General features: G+C 41.4%; 2 protein-coding genes across 2 annotated transcripts in view; one reads left to right on the forward strand and one right to left on the reverse strand.

Moving 5' to 3' along the window:
- Window positions 1-14,265, reverse strand: part of MCPH1 (microcephalin 1) — a 417,602-nt gene that overhangs the window by 151,016 nt on the left and 252,321 nt on the right. The window lies entirely within an intron of this gene.
- The window catches only part of ANGPT2 (angiopoietin 2), a 67,215-nt gene continuing 64,969 nt past the window's right edge, over window positions 12,020-14,265 (forward strand). Inside the window, exon 1 of the mRNA XM_089679517.1 lies at window positions 12,020-12,529. Within this exon, the coding sequence (XP_089535643.1) occupies window positions 12,230-12,529 (300 nt within the window). The 5' untranslated portion in view covers window positions 12,020-12,229. The remainder of the gene's footprint in view (window positions 12,530-14,265) is intronic.

Below are 14,265 nucleotides of genomic sequence, written 5' to 3' on the forward strand. Positions count from 1 at the left end.
GTCTAAGATGAAATCACAAATTCATGACGCCTTGAGAGCTGCTTGTTGAACAGCAGGAGCAATAAGTGCTGTAATGTTATCTCCCAACATTAAATGGCTGTCGGTGTGGCAATTGCACCTTGTTGGGCAGTGAATGGTAACTTGATTTATGAAGCAAGGTATAATACCAAAGGAACCCAGAGACATTGATTATTTTCCACCAGAAAATGCTGATATAAAATCAGGTGGGAGAAAAAAAAAAAAAAAGGCTCTTGCCCTAAGCAAGAAATGAAAGTCAATTGTAGTTGAAAGAGAGTTGTTCTGCAAAAGCATATGTGATAAGTGGCTTAGGGCAACACACTTGCCTTTCCTTATATCCTTATATACAGTTTATCACCTCTCAAATCTAATTTAGGATTTTGGTGCCTTTTAGTTTTGGAGACGGTAGAAAAATCTGTCAGGTTTTTTTTTTTTTTTTCTTTTTTTATGACTGCATTGATGAAATTTTCTGTCACTTCCTGTTGCAGTGTGTCTGTAAAACAAATGCAGAGTGGACATAAGTAGTAATGGAAACATTTTAAGACATTCTAGTCTTCTACAAGCTGTCTGCCCATTGGAGAGATCTACCATCACTTGAGCGAAGATCTCCCCAAAAGGAAAGAGGAAGGGAAACAATGACAGAAGCACTAATTCTTACCTGCTTTATCTAAAACAAAAGAGCTGAGCTGTTAAACAACTGAATTGCAATGCAGTAAACGATGCTTACATTATCAGAAGACTTCTAAACAAAGTGATATCAAAAGGCATTTTTTTCTTCTATTATATTTTAGTTGAGGAAATCCAGACTTACTATATATAGTCATCTTCCTAGAAAGCGCATTTGATGTGCAGACGTTCCTTAAACTGCTGCCTGATATCCCGGTTTTCAGATGTCTTCTTTAGCTAGCTACTAAGGAGACACCTGTACGTGTATCCATTCAAATACACAGCACTTGACAAACCATTCCCCTGCTTCCTCCTCCCAGTAAATTGACAGACAGCTGCAGGAGCTTAGTGCTCCCCTACATTCACTGTATCTTATACACATTGGAAGTGTAGGGCATGGCACTGATTAGTGGTGTTGCTATGGGGGTGCAGACCGCGCCTGGGCGACACCACTGGGGTAGCTACAGGGGTTGCAGAGAGTCGCAACTGCAACCCTGCCCCTGCTCCAGGGAGCTTGAGTGGCCCCGTCACATTATTCGCCGTCACACTCAAGCCTCCATACGGCTCCTTTCAGTCTCCAGTTCTGGCCCCGGCTCAGCTGGTCATTGGTGGATCAGCTGAGAGGCTGGTTGTTTGCTGTGCCTCATAAAGTCGCTGGACTGCCCCCTTCCGTGCGGCTTTTCTCTGGATTATTGAAGGATAAGGGTGGCACAGCGGTGAATGGAGAGACACCAGGTAGCACAAGAACTAATTTGTGCCCAACTGGTGTATGTGCAGGAACACCATGTTTGCACCCCTGCCTGCCATAGTGCCCGCCGTTAGAAAGGCCATAGCCATGGTGAATCCTCAGTGTCACCACACACTGAATGTACTTAGCAACTTCTGTGTGCCTGTTCCCCCCCCCCCAACCACCACCATCCTGTCACTGGACCCCCCCACACACACACCTGTCCCAGTGTCTTCCCTCTCAGCAGTCTCTGCTCTGACCCCCAATACACATGTCCTGACTGCCTTGAACAGCCAAGCTCTAATCATAACCCCCTTTCACCAACTCTGCTCACCCCCCCTTCTCCACCCTCCCAACTCTGCTCCCCCCTTCTCCATCCCCCCAACTCTACTAACCCCCCCCTTCTCAATCCCACCCCAACTCTGCTTACCTCCCCTCTATTCCACCCCCCTAACTCTGCTCACCCACCACTTTTACACCCCCTCCTGTACTGAGGGAGAAGGGGGTCTACACTTAGTGGAGGGGGATCTGTTTTGAGGGAAGGGGGGGTCTATACTTAGTGGAGGGGGGTCTGTACTTTGTGAAGAGAGGGGTAAAAAAAAATTGGGGGGGCACACACCATATTTTACTGCACCAGGTGACACCAACCATAGGCACTGATCTCCTGGCTGGGGTGGGGTGGAGGGGGTTTGTAAAGCTACTGGGGCATTTTCCTAGCTTAATGCTGCAACTGAATTGAGGTAAAAAAAACCCAGTAAGCCTTTGGTTCCACTTTAATGCTGGACATAGAAAAACCGCTATCTCCCCAAAAATGATTGCTTGGGGGATGTCTGGCCATCCCTGAGTTCCAGGACCAGTTCTACTTTATCAGTTATTTCTTCTCCATAGTAATGGAAGTTTGAGTCAGCTTGCAGGGAGTTTTTACAAATATTTCAGGCAAACAGTAGCTAGAAAATCTTCATGCGCAATACCTTCTCCAACTGCCTGAGTCACAAATCCCTCTAGCAGGGCAGACTTGGCTTGGTAAATGCATTTGAAAAAGTGGGAAGCACATGCTTCTATTGAGCCATGTACACTCTAGCAATACCATGTAATACAAGATATACCTAGGTGCTATTGTTATACAGGATTTATATAGCACCAACAGTTTGCTCAGAGCTTTACAATATAACGGGAGACAATATAGCAACAATACAGTTCAATACAAGGGGGATAGTTCCTCTGAACTTACAATCTAAGTTGAATATTAAGGGTGCAGCTGCAGCACAAAGTGAAAATCTGACCCCATACAGCTTTCTGCAAAGATATCATTAAGAGAATCTTAAAAGAACTAATCTTTCACTATCACTCACTCACTATCACTATCACTCACTATCACTATTACTCAACCATGGCAGTACAAAATGGAAAAGAAAGTAGAACTTTAGCATTGTATATCTACTCTACAACAGCCTGATGAAGCCTCTCAAGTGGCAGATTCATTTTAAGGCCACTTTTACACAGACATTCCAATCAGGTCCATCAGTTTATCAGTCGGACCTGATCAGAAGGTCCATGTATTCCTATGGACCAGAGGGTGTAATTGGATTTGTGTCCGCTTACACCTACCTACCTCCGATCCGGCCCATCCTCTTCCGTGTAGGCAAATCGAAGGTAGTCAATAGACAGCTGGCTTGTTTACACTTGACCACCCATAAAGCAGAGTGGGCTTGGTCCCTGCCCATTCTATATAAACTGAGCGGCGACAGACCTGTCATCTGCCAGCTCTGCTCTGATGAGCAGAGGATCAGTCGACAGATCCTCTGCTGAGCAAAGCAGATCAGCCCCGTGTGAAAGGGGCCTAAAGCACCCAAAAACATGAGATACAGTACTTTTCAAATGATCTACCTGTTAATTTATTTTTTAACAATGATTAAGCAGATGCATGCAATGAACAAGCATGCATGCCTATGCACATTATTATTATTACAGGTACTTATATAGCGGCATCAATTTACACAGTGCTTTACATGTATATATTGTACATTCACACCAGTCCCTAACCCTCAAGGAGCGTAAAATCTAAAGTCCCTGACTTACATTCATACATATTACATACTAGGGCCAATTTAGACAGGAGCCAATTAACCTACCAGCATGTCTTTGGAGTGTGGGAGGAAACTGGAGTACCCAGAGGAAACCCACGCAGTCACAGGGAGAACATGCAAACTCTAGGCAGGTGGTGCCGTGGTTGGGATTCAAACCAACAACCCTAGTACTGCCAGGCGGAAGTGCTAACCATTTAGCCACTGTGCTGCCCACACATGGCATAGACCATACAGACGAATATTTTCTTGGGGGGAGAGCTTATCTTTGACGTGATCTCATGGTACCCTAAGACACACAAGATCTGCACCCACTGAATGGAATTAACTGATCATTTAGGCCCTCATTCAGACCTCTGAATTTGCAGCGAAGCATAGTAACAATTCCTGGTGTTGAATCATTCATTTGAAATGGCATCCCAGTGCACCTCAATGCACATGAGTTTCAGGTACAACCCACACATATTTTGGGTTTCTGTATTTAGGGTAAATAAGAAAACGTAAGTATAACCAAAGTCTCATATAAGCTGAAAAACAGATATAAATAGCATTTTGGTATGCAGATTGGTTAAAACGCTATTAATGAGTAAACTAGCACATACCAAAACGTAAAATTTGGTCTACTCATAAGGGTTTTGAATACAGTGGCTAAATGGTTAGCATTTTCTGCCTGGCAGTACTAGGGTTGCTGGTTCAAATCTCAGCCAGGGCACTACCTGCCTGCAGTTTGCATGTTCTCCCTGTGCCTGTGTGGGTTTCCTCCGGGTACTCTGGTTTCCTCCCACACTCCAAAGACATGCTGGTAGGTTGTCTCCTGTCTAAATTGGTCCTAGTATGTGTATGTATGAATGCGAGTTAAGGACCTTAGGTTGTACACCCCTTGAGGGTTAGGGACTGATGTGAATGTACAATATATATATATGTAAGGTGCTGCGTAAATTGATGGTGCTATAAAAGTACCTGAAATAAATATATACCCCTGAACAAGAAGGGATAAAAAGTATAGCCATGCACACCACATCACAAAGTATCTACTCTGAGCAGAAGGGACACTTGTTTAGGCCTCATGCACACAGGATGTTTGGCCATCTCTTCTAGATGCCTTTCTTCCTAGTAGCAGAAAAAACACTTGACGCTTGTGTGTTTAGGCCAGTGTTTCTCAATTCCAGTCCTCATGGACCCCCAACAGGTCATGTTTTCAGGATTTCCATTATTTTGCACAGGTGATTTGATCAGTTTCACTGCCTTAGTAATTACCACAGCTGTTTCATCTGAGGGAAATCCTGAAAACATGACCTGTTGGGGGTCCATAAGGACTGGAGTTGAGAAACACTGGTTTAGGCGCATCAAGCTCTTGGGTGTTAATTTTATTGACCAGAATAATAATTTATTCTAACCATTGAAATTAATTGATGCTCAAGTGCTAAACGCACTTGGCCTTAACAAAGCCTTACAAATATTCCTGCTTACTGTTAAAAAGTATCACATTTACAATGCCATGGCATTTTCCTTTGACGGCCCTAGAGTATTTATATTGTAAAACATCAACGTATGCACTTGTTGGAAAGCACAAATCTTTAACAGCAGCCAGCTTATGTGGGTAAGAGAGCAGAATCATACATGCTTGAGATGATGGGGGAAGAGGGTAGGGTGACAGACAACACAGAAGGCAGGCTCCTCCAGCAAAGATAATTAAAAGGATTTTTGTTGTGTTTAGTAGACAGACCTGGGAAAAGGCTACCTGACGTTTTATTATTCCTTCTTATCTTATCTATACAGAGTGCAGAAAACAATTCCCAGTAGAAGCACCATAGATCCATCTTTATGAAATTCATATAAAGCTGGACAAACGCAAATGCTTTTTCATTTCTTGTCTGTACTTGTTTTGATTTTTTACACTTAACACAGTCATGTCTGCTGCCAACAACTTTGGTGATTTTTCACGGAACAGCAATACATCAGTGTTATTTTTCAAAGTTATACAATGGTTTCAAAAACCTTTGCAGAATGCAGTCCGTTTCTCACTTATATTGCTACCTTAAAACAAACCCATCATGGAAATGAAGGTGCTGCCATACTCACCTTCTGGCTTTAAGGCCCCATTCACATTTGCACGACTTGTAATTGCAATTTTGGACACTAAAGTCGCATGACAAGTCACACCCCATGTTTTCCAATGAGTATTGTTCATAACTATGGAGCTAAAGTTGAAGTGGCTTCAGAGTAGTCCATGCACTACTTTGGTCCAACTTTCATGAGAAATGAGGTCCATAGACTTCAATGTTAATCCTCAAAAGTCGCACCTGAATCTTATACATGTGATAGCTGTGTAACAGTTGTCCATTATCTTTGGTCAAAACCAAAGTAGCATCAATCCAAAGTTGCACTCCAAGGTTTCTCAGCTTAGCAAGTGCACATCTATGCATTCATTTAGCATTGTTAACACAAGTGTGACTGTCTCTTATAGTTTCCCTAAACACACAGGAAACATTGGGAGTTTTACTCAATGTGTTTCTATACAGTTACTGTGACAAGTGTGAAAAGGCCCTCAACATATATGAGGATAGCCAGCTGGCAACTAGCATTTTCAGAAGAGATGTCAGCAGTGTGACACTCTTTAGCTTCCCTGTGATACTTTTATTTCAGATGTGTTTGAAGAATTTCTGGAAATATATATGGCAATGTATTTGTGAATTGCTTCTGACACTTGTACTTAAAGCAGAACTCCAGGGGGAAAAAATGTGTCCCATATAGTGAGACTGTGCCTGCACTGCATGGGTTAACTGCTTGTTTTTGCCTAGGGGTGAGGAAAGCAGAGATCTACTTAACTAATCCACTGATCATCTCAGTGACCATCCCAACATCTGTCCCTGCTGCTCCCTCCCCCCACTGTCTTGTGTGGTGGACTGTTCCTGATGTCATTACTCTCAGACTGGCTCTGGATGTGAGGACAACAGGAACAGTCCACTGCTGGACGTGGGTGAGCGCTGTTTTCCAGAGGTACGAAGGATCAGCTGAGTATAAGCACTGCGTTCACCCCTAAACAAAATGAGCAGTTAACCCATGCGGTGCAAGCACAGCCCCACTGCATGGGACATTTTTTTTTTCTCAAGAATTCTATGGTTCAAAAATCTGATGCCGAACCTGTGGTTTGGGACCCCCAGGTTTGTTGCTTACTCAAGCCAATGCGTCATTCACTCACATCCTTGTAAAGGAATAACCTACCCGTACTGTGGTGGGTGCTGGCAAGCGCTCAGAGCTCTCATAGTCCATTGATATGTCCTCAGCTTCCAAATAAAAAGCATGTACAGAGGTATGGGCTGAAAGCTGGAGGACATGTCTGCAGGAGCCCACATCGCACCTCTGATCTACTGATCATGGGTGCCATACTTTCCAGGCTCCTGCAGGAAAATATCGTAAATGCACATTATTTTCTACGAAAATGTGTATTGATATTTTTTTTCTGTAACGGTGAACTGAGCATTTAAAGCAGATGCTCCAATTTTCAACCCACTTTACCATCATTTCACTCTTTCCCCCCTCCTCTCACACAATACATTATTTTTTACCTTTTTGTTTTTTAAATACCTTTTCTTTTAGGGCTCCTTGGCTAGGTGAGAATGATGCCCCCAGTTGCCTGCAGCCTCCTGGAAAAGGACTGGATGGTTCTTCCTGCTGGTGCCATGATGATACGCCACAGCACATGTGCATCCTCAGGGGGGTCACTGTAAGAACCTGGAAGGGGCAGCCAGCTCTCAATGAATTAGAAAGATGGTGATGTGGGACCCAGTGTGTGGCATGGATTACAGCAGCACAACACTGAATGTGTGAGCTTGTTTTGAGGGTAACTCGGTGGCTAAGAGGTTAGCACTTCTGCCTGGCAGTATTAGGGTCCTCAGTTCAAATCTCAACCATGGCACTACCTGTCTAAAGTTTGCATGTTCTCCCTGTGCCTGCATGAGTTTCCTCCGGGTACTCTGGTTTCTTCCCACACTTCAAAGACATGCTGGTAGGTTAACTAGCTCCTGTGTATGTGTATGTATGAATTTGCGTTAGGGACCCAAGATTGTAAGCTCCTTAAGGACAGGGACCGAAGTGAATGTACAATATATATGTAAAGCGCTGCATAAATTGACAGCGCTATACAAGTACCTGTAGAAAAAAAAAAACCCCAATGAACAAGGTAAAAAAAAAAAAAAAAAAACACAGGCAAGGAAAAGATTCTCTTTAAAAAGATAAGTTCACCTTTTAACAAAAAATAAATGCATTTTTTTTTGCAGGTAAAAAAAACATGCATTTACTATTTTTTGTTTTGGGAGCCTTGAAAGAATTGCATCCATGATCAGCAGACTGCTGGTGCCATGCATGACTCCTGCAGACCCGTCAGGGTATCTGTGTGCTCATACAGCCAAGCAGATACAAACTGATAGGAAGAATCAATGAAATACCACAGCGTTCAACAATGCCATGGTAGTTCATTGAGAACTACAAGCCGACAGCCACAAAGGCTTGTCATTTTCATATTCACAGAATACTATGAATGAGTGACATGGCTGGGCAGGCGGAGTACCACACGGTCACTTTTTTGTAAAATTGTGATAGCTAGCGGGAGAAGATCCCCTGCTAGCTGTCACAACAGGGGAGTGGGGGCTAATCCTTTTGTAACATGTTACAACCTGAATATGGGTGTAACATGTTACAAAAGGGGGACTTATCCTTTAAGGTTTACTTATATTAAAGGCTGTGCTTGTGAGTTTGTGGCAGGGACAGGGCAGCACAGTGGCTAAATGGTTAGCACTTCCGCCTGGCAGTACTAGGGTCATTGGTTCAAATCCCATCCACGGCACCACCTGTCTGGAGTTTGCATGCTCTCCCTGGGCCTGTGTGGGTTTCCTCCCACACTTCAAAGACATGAAGACATGCTGGTAGGTTAATTGGCTCCTGTCTAAATTGGCCCTAGTATGTGTATGTGAGGGTCAAGGACTGATGTGAATGTACAATATATATATATATATATATATACATATACATACACACACACACACATATATATATATACACATACATACATACATACATACATACATATATACATACATACACATATACATACATACACACACACAAACAGTAAATTGAACACAGGAGAAAGAGAGAGCACATCGATGGTGAAATCTGCATGGTTACAAACAAAATAATATCACATAGCAACAGTGGGGATATATATATATATATACATACATATACAGGTGAAACTCAAAAAATTAGAATATCGTGCAAAAGTTCATTTATTTCAGTAATGCAACTTAAAAGGTGAAAACGAATATATGAGATAGACTCATTACATGCAAAGCAAGATAGTTCGAGCTGTGATTTGTCATAGAAAAAGATTGCGCCGCGCTCCTATGTATTTATATATGCAGCTTAAACTACTAAAGTGTATCAAATATTGATATAAATGTCAACAATAGTGAATGGTGACTATACCACTAAATGCATATGGAATGATACATAAAGATAACATGCATAATGAATAACTCTGAAGTAATAGTGCCTTAATAGGTACCACAGTGTGAACCTATGTTGCACCTTTATATAGCTGTGTATACTCTATATTATTAGTGCAAAAGCATATGTGCACGTGCTGATATTAAACAAATATAAATAAAGTCTTTTAAATAAATGTGCAAGTAGATATACTGTTCCTTTTCTCCGAGTGCTAAATGGTCTCCTTATATGCTCACCTCTATATTTGCCTGAATGAATCCAGGCAAATACGCTTTTTATCCTTCCAGGATAGATGAAATGGGATGATGCCTTTGCTTTAGCCGTCCTATGAGGTGGACATGTATATGGATGGATCCTCCTGTTATTTCCTTTATCTCCCTGTGTATCAATGAGTACACTGAGTAGCTCTCTTGGGATCTCCCAATTCCCCTCCTGGGGTTATTTCCTCGTTCGCTCCTCCTTACATTAGCTCATGGGATGTTTGGTCAAAGGAGAAAAAGCAGACCATAGTGTCTTATCCTTGTTGACATTTATATCAATATTTGATACACTTTAGTAGTTTAAGCTGCATATATAAATACATAGGAGCGCGGCGCAATCTTTTTCTATCAGTTATACACACTAGCTAAGTGAGTCAGTGAAAGTGCCAGCGCACCTCATACACTTTTAGATTTCATTACTTATTGAACACCTCGATTCATAATAGCTCACAAGTATTCACTAAAATTATGTGATTTGTCATAATTGTGATGATTATGGCTTACTGCTCATGAAAACCCCAAATCCACAATCTCAGAAAATTAGAATATTACATGCAATCAATAAAACAAGCATTGTACATAGAACAATATTGGACCTCTGAAAAGTATAAGCATGCATATGTACTCAGTACTTGGTTTGGGCCCCTTTTGCAGCAATTACTGCCTCAATGCTGCGTGGCATGGAAGCTATCAGCCTGTGGCACTGCTGAGGTTTTATGGAAGACCAGCATGCTTCAATAGCGGCCTTCAGCTCTTCTGCATTGTTCGGTCTCATGTCTCTCATCTTTCTCTTGGCAATGCCCCATAGATTCTCAATCAGGTTCAGGTCAGGCGAGTTTGCTGGCCAATCAAGCACAGTAATCCCACAGTCATTGAACCAGGTTTTGGTGCTTTTGGCAGTGTGGGCAGGTGCCAAGTCCTGCTGGAAAATGAAGTCAGCATCTCCATAAAGCTCGTCTGTGGAAGGAAGCATGAAGTGCTCCAAAATCTCCTGGTAGATGGCTGTGTTGACCCTAAACTTAATGAAGCACAGCAGACCAACACCAGCAGATGACATGGCTCCCCAAATCAACACAGACTGTGGAAACTTCACACTGGACTTCAAGCATCTTGCAGTGTGTGCCTCTCCATTCTTCCTCCATACTCTGGGTCCTTGGTTTCCAAATGAGATGCAAAAGTTGCTCTCATCAGAAAAGAGGGCTTTGGACCACTGAGCAACAGACCAGGTCTGTTTTTCTTTAGCACAGGTAAGACGCTTCTGATGTTGTTTGGTGTTCAGGAGCGGCTTGACAAGAGGAATATGACATTTGAAGCCCATGTCCAGGATCCGTCTGTGTGTGGTGGCTCTTGATGCACTGACTCCAGCCTCAGTCCACTCCTTGTGAAAGTCCCCAACACTTTTGAATGGCCTTTTCCTGACAATCCTCTCCAAGCTGCGGTCATCCCTGCTGCTTGTGCACCTTTTTCTTCCACACTTTTCCCTTCCACATAACTTTCTATTAATGTGCTTTGATACAGCACTTTGGGAACATCCAACTTCTTTTGCAATTACCTTTCGAGGCTTTCCCTCCTTATGGAGGGTGTCAATGATGGTTTTCTGCACAACTGTCAGGTCAGCAGTCTTTCCCATGATTGTGATTCCTACTGAACCAGACTGAGAGACCAAGGCTCAGGAACCCTTTGCAGGTGTTATGGCTTAATTAGCTGATTAGAGTGGGACACTTTAAGCTGAGAATATTGCACCTTTTTACAATATTCTAATTTTCTGAGATTGTGGATTTGGGGTTTTCATGAGCTGTAAGTCATAATCATCACAATTATGACAAATCACGGCTAGAACTATCTTGCTCTGCATGTAATGAATCTATCTCATATATTAGTTTCACATTTTAAGTTGCATTACTGAAATAAATGAACTTTTGCACGATATTCTAATTTTTTGAGTTTCACCTGTATATGTATGTGTATATATATATATATATATATATATATATATATATATATATATAGCGCTGCATAAATTGACAGCGCTATATAAGTACCTGTAAAAAATAAATACAATAAGATAACAAATTCGGGGCTAATTTTACCCCCTCCCACCTTTCTTATGGTTCTGATGGCCTCCCCACTGTTGCTATGTGATATTATTTTGTTTGTAACCATGCAGATTTCACCATCGATGTGCTCTCTCTTTCTCCTGTGTTCAATTTACTGTTTGTGTGTGTGTATGTATGTATATATGTATGTATGTATGTATGTATGTGTATATATATATGTGTGTGTGTGTGTGTGTGTGTGTGTGTGTGTGAAAATCAATAAAAATTAATAAAAAACAAAGATAAATTCGAATTGGCAAAAGCTGACGTGAATCATACTGTGAACTTTGTAAAACAGTTTGCGTTGGTGATAAATGCAAACACGCATATATAGATATTTTACAGAAGATTTAAGTGGTATATCCATAGAATCTCTGCCGCTGTCTTATGCCATTTAGAATGCCAATGATCCACATTTGGACTTCTCTGTCCATTCATTGACTTTAGCATAGGAGATAGGGGAAGTGGCTGCTTCCCGAGCACACAGCACAGGGGACACACATGAACTCGGGTCACAGCTGTAGTGCTGCTGTTGTACGAGACAGCTTCACATGCTCTTCCCCTGACATTTATTCCCTCATGTCTCTCTCTGAAAAGGGCACAGCTCATTTAGGCTCCTAGGCGGGCTTACACAGCCCTCCCTATAGTAGAAGAGGGGAGGTCTAGCTTAGCTTGAGCACATGTCCTCTGCCTGCTGTTTAAGGATAAGTACTTCAGGTTAATGTTCTTTCACTCAAAGCAAAGCAAGGCAGTTTTAATCTGGAAATACCTGAAAGAAAGTGTCAGCTCCTGAACACAACTAAAGATCAGGGCTCATTTTTTTCTGGTTACTTTAGCATCATCTGTCTTTATCCAGTCCAAAGAAGATAAATGAAGATGTGGCTATCTGCTGTCACTGTTCTGCTGGTGGCTGTCAGGAGCTTTGATGTGACTCTGGCACAAAGTCGTAAAGCTGTGGAGAATGCAGGAAAGAAGCAATATCAGGTGCAGCATGGGGCATGCAGCTATACCTTTCTACTGCCAGAGGTGGACAGCTGCCGCTCAGCCCCTGCCAGTCCCTATGTGTCAAACTCAGTGCAAAGGGATGCCCCACTGGACTATGATGACTCTGTGCAGAGACTTCAGCTACTGGAGAACATCATGGAGAACAACACACAGTGGCTTCTTAAGGTAATTTTTATATTACAATGCTAAAATTCTAAATAGTTCAGTATTTTTGTTTTGCAGTGGGCAGGAAAACCTATTTGCCTTTTATTACGGAATTGTAATACAAGTATGCACGTATTGTTTGAATGCTTTTATTGGCTAGACTTGAATGCAATGGTTTGGCTTGATTGAAGCTGCACAGGTAATTGTGTACACTCTAGACTTGAGTAAGTAGAAAAAGGTGATGTGGAAACTGAACAGAAACAAGTGTGATCAATGGTATTAATATTTTTTGTAGAGAAAAGAAGCATATATAGTATGTAATACACTTTTAATGTCGAGTTGCCCAATATTTCAAGAAATGGATTGGTCAACTGCAAGCAGATTCATTTTTAATCAACTAAATGACTAGCGATCTCTTGAAAGAGATATATTCTAGAGATCTCTAATCAATCAGTTTTTCTATAGAGTAAAAGTTGAATTACCTTTTTTTTTTTTTTTACTGTCTGTTCTATGTTTGTGAAACCTAGGCTACATCCACAACTCAACTGTGTTTCTCTAGTGCAAATTTTCGATACATTTTATCATCCATCCTCACAAGAGAATGGGAACTGCATCAAAGGTGCAACAAGTACTGTAGAAGTTCTTGTTACCACACTTGAGTGAATGAAGCCCTAATGTTGCATAAAAATACTATACAAGTACACAGATGATCAGTGTAAAAGATCCTAACTCTAAATAGAACCTACTCCAACAAAACTTCAAGGAAACAACCCTTGAAATCTGAATGGGTATCTAGAATTCAGGGACAGTTGGCAAGAACTGAAGTCTGTTTGCCAATGCTCATCAGTTATGCTTCAACAGACAATGTTGACATTTGTTTGACTCATCATGAAAAAATAAATTTTAAAAACAAATTTACTAGGGAAGCAAGTGGACTAATCAGCAATATGGTGACAATACATTTAGTTTGGGAAGCTTTTAATAACAATATGTTTAAAAGAAAAAAAAATGACACTTGTTTGGTTAAAATCAATGAAAAATGAGTTCCGTGATTGAAAAGGAAAAACAAACTGAACTATGTTATTGTGTATATCGACTTACATTCTCTAAGGCCTCCTTCAGACCTCTCCAGTACGTTACCCCATGCACATCATCATGCATTGCATAAAATCACCCTAGTCATCTTAAATGGACTGCCAATGCTCAACAGTGCATGATAAACTAACATGCATCCTTAGTTTCAACAGAGCTGGCAATGTGCGTTGGGATGCCATTCAAATAAATTGCACTGATTGTGCATAGGTACGAGGTTGGCCAAAAACCTATTGTGTCAGCCGTGCCTGGGGACTTCAATATTCTTGTTACATACATAAATGAACATTTGTTCAAGAAAAGGACATGTAGCAGTCCACCAATTACATAGATTAAAATTATTACTCAGTCAGAGTGATCAGATTCATATAACAATGCAATACCTTGTAAGCATTATCTACTCTGACATTTTAAATCATTATCTTCAGTCTAGCAGTAGTGCAAAGAGCCCCTGATGTCCAAGCAGCTGCCTGCTATAAAGCAGGAGATTTCAAAGATACACTGCTAAATTCACTCATTTTCCACTGATACATACTCTGCAAGGAGAGCATTAATGTAAATACGAAAACTGAGCTCTGCATCCTTTTAATCACACTCTAACACTGATCTTGCTTCACTCAAGACAGATTCCCTTTAATATAGCTATATGGTTAGTTAGCGTGATC

Source organism: Staurois parvus, unplaced genomic scaffold, assembly GCF_062004578.1.
Source record: "Staurois parvus isolate SC_StPar_1 unplaced genomic scaffold, SC_StPar_1.0 ptg000226l, whole genome shotgun sequence".
NCBI lineage: Eukaryota > Metazoa > Chordata > Amphibia > Anura > Ranidae > Staurois > Staurois parvus.